The sequence below is a fragment of the Sinocyclocheilus rhinocerous genome, unplaced genomic scaffold, assembly GCF_001515625.1.
Source record: "Sinocyclocheilus rhinocerous isolate Xijiao unplaced genomic scaffold, SAMN03320098_v1.1 C35282196, whole genome shotgun sequence".
NCBI lineage: Eukaryota > Metazoa > Chordata > Actinopteri > Cypriniformes > Cyprinidae > Sinocyclocheilus > Sinocyclocheilus rhinocerous.
In genome coordinates this window covers 1-428 of record NW_015745812.1, presented here as the reverse complement: position 1 = coordinate 428, position 428 = coordinate 1, and the positions used below count along the sequence as shown (strand labels likewise).

The following is a 428-nucleotide window of genomic DNA, read 5'->3' as shown; positions in this document are numbered from 1 at the left end:
ACACACACACACACACAGCAGACGCACTGTTACTATCCATGCAAACCAGTTTGAGATTCAGTTTTAGGATTTTTCACGTGCGTCCTACATGTCCTTGCAGGAAGTAAAGATGTTCTCCACCAGCTCCACGTCATTAAGCATCAGCGCAAGCCTGAGGGCTTCTGGGTGACGGTTAAACTTGCGGAAGATGTTGAGAGCGCATTTCAGCAGAGCCGAGTTCTCCGGCTCGGGGACGTAACTCACACAGCTGGAGACACAAACACAGATCAGAGCGGGACGACACACTCAGAGACGCGTGCTCAGATGCACTGTGGGTAACCGCGCCTCACCTGGTCAGGTACAGGCAGACTTTAGCGTAGGCGTTTTCGTCGATGTACGTGTCCAGCATGTCGAGCCGCTCGATTTCCATCAGGAGGTCACAGGCCTCG

General features: G+C 53.3%; 1 protein-coding gene across 1 annotated transcript; it reads right to left on the bottom strand.

The window, feature by feature from the left end:
- Positions 1 to 15: 15 nt before the first annotated feature.
- On the bottom strand, positions 16 to 422 carry LOC107734792 (26S proteasome non-ATPase regulatory subunit 2-like). The gene is made up of 2 exons (XM_016546716.1): positions 330 to 422; positions 16 to 247 (listed from the first exon to the last, which is right to left on the bottom strand). The coding sequence occupies exons 1-2, from the start codon at positions 407 to 409 to the stop codon at positions 85 to 87; spliced, it is 243 nt and encodes an 80-aa protein (XP_016402202.1). The 5' UTR covers positions 410 to 422; the 3' UTR covers positions 16 to 84.
- Positions 423 to 428: the final 6 nt, after the last annotated feature.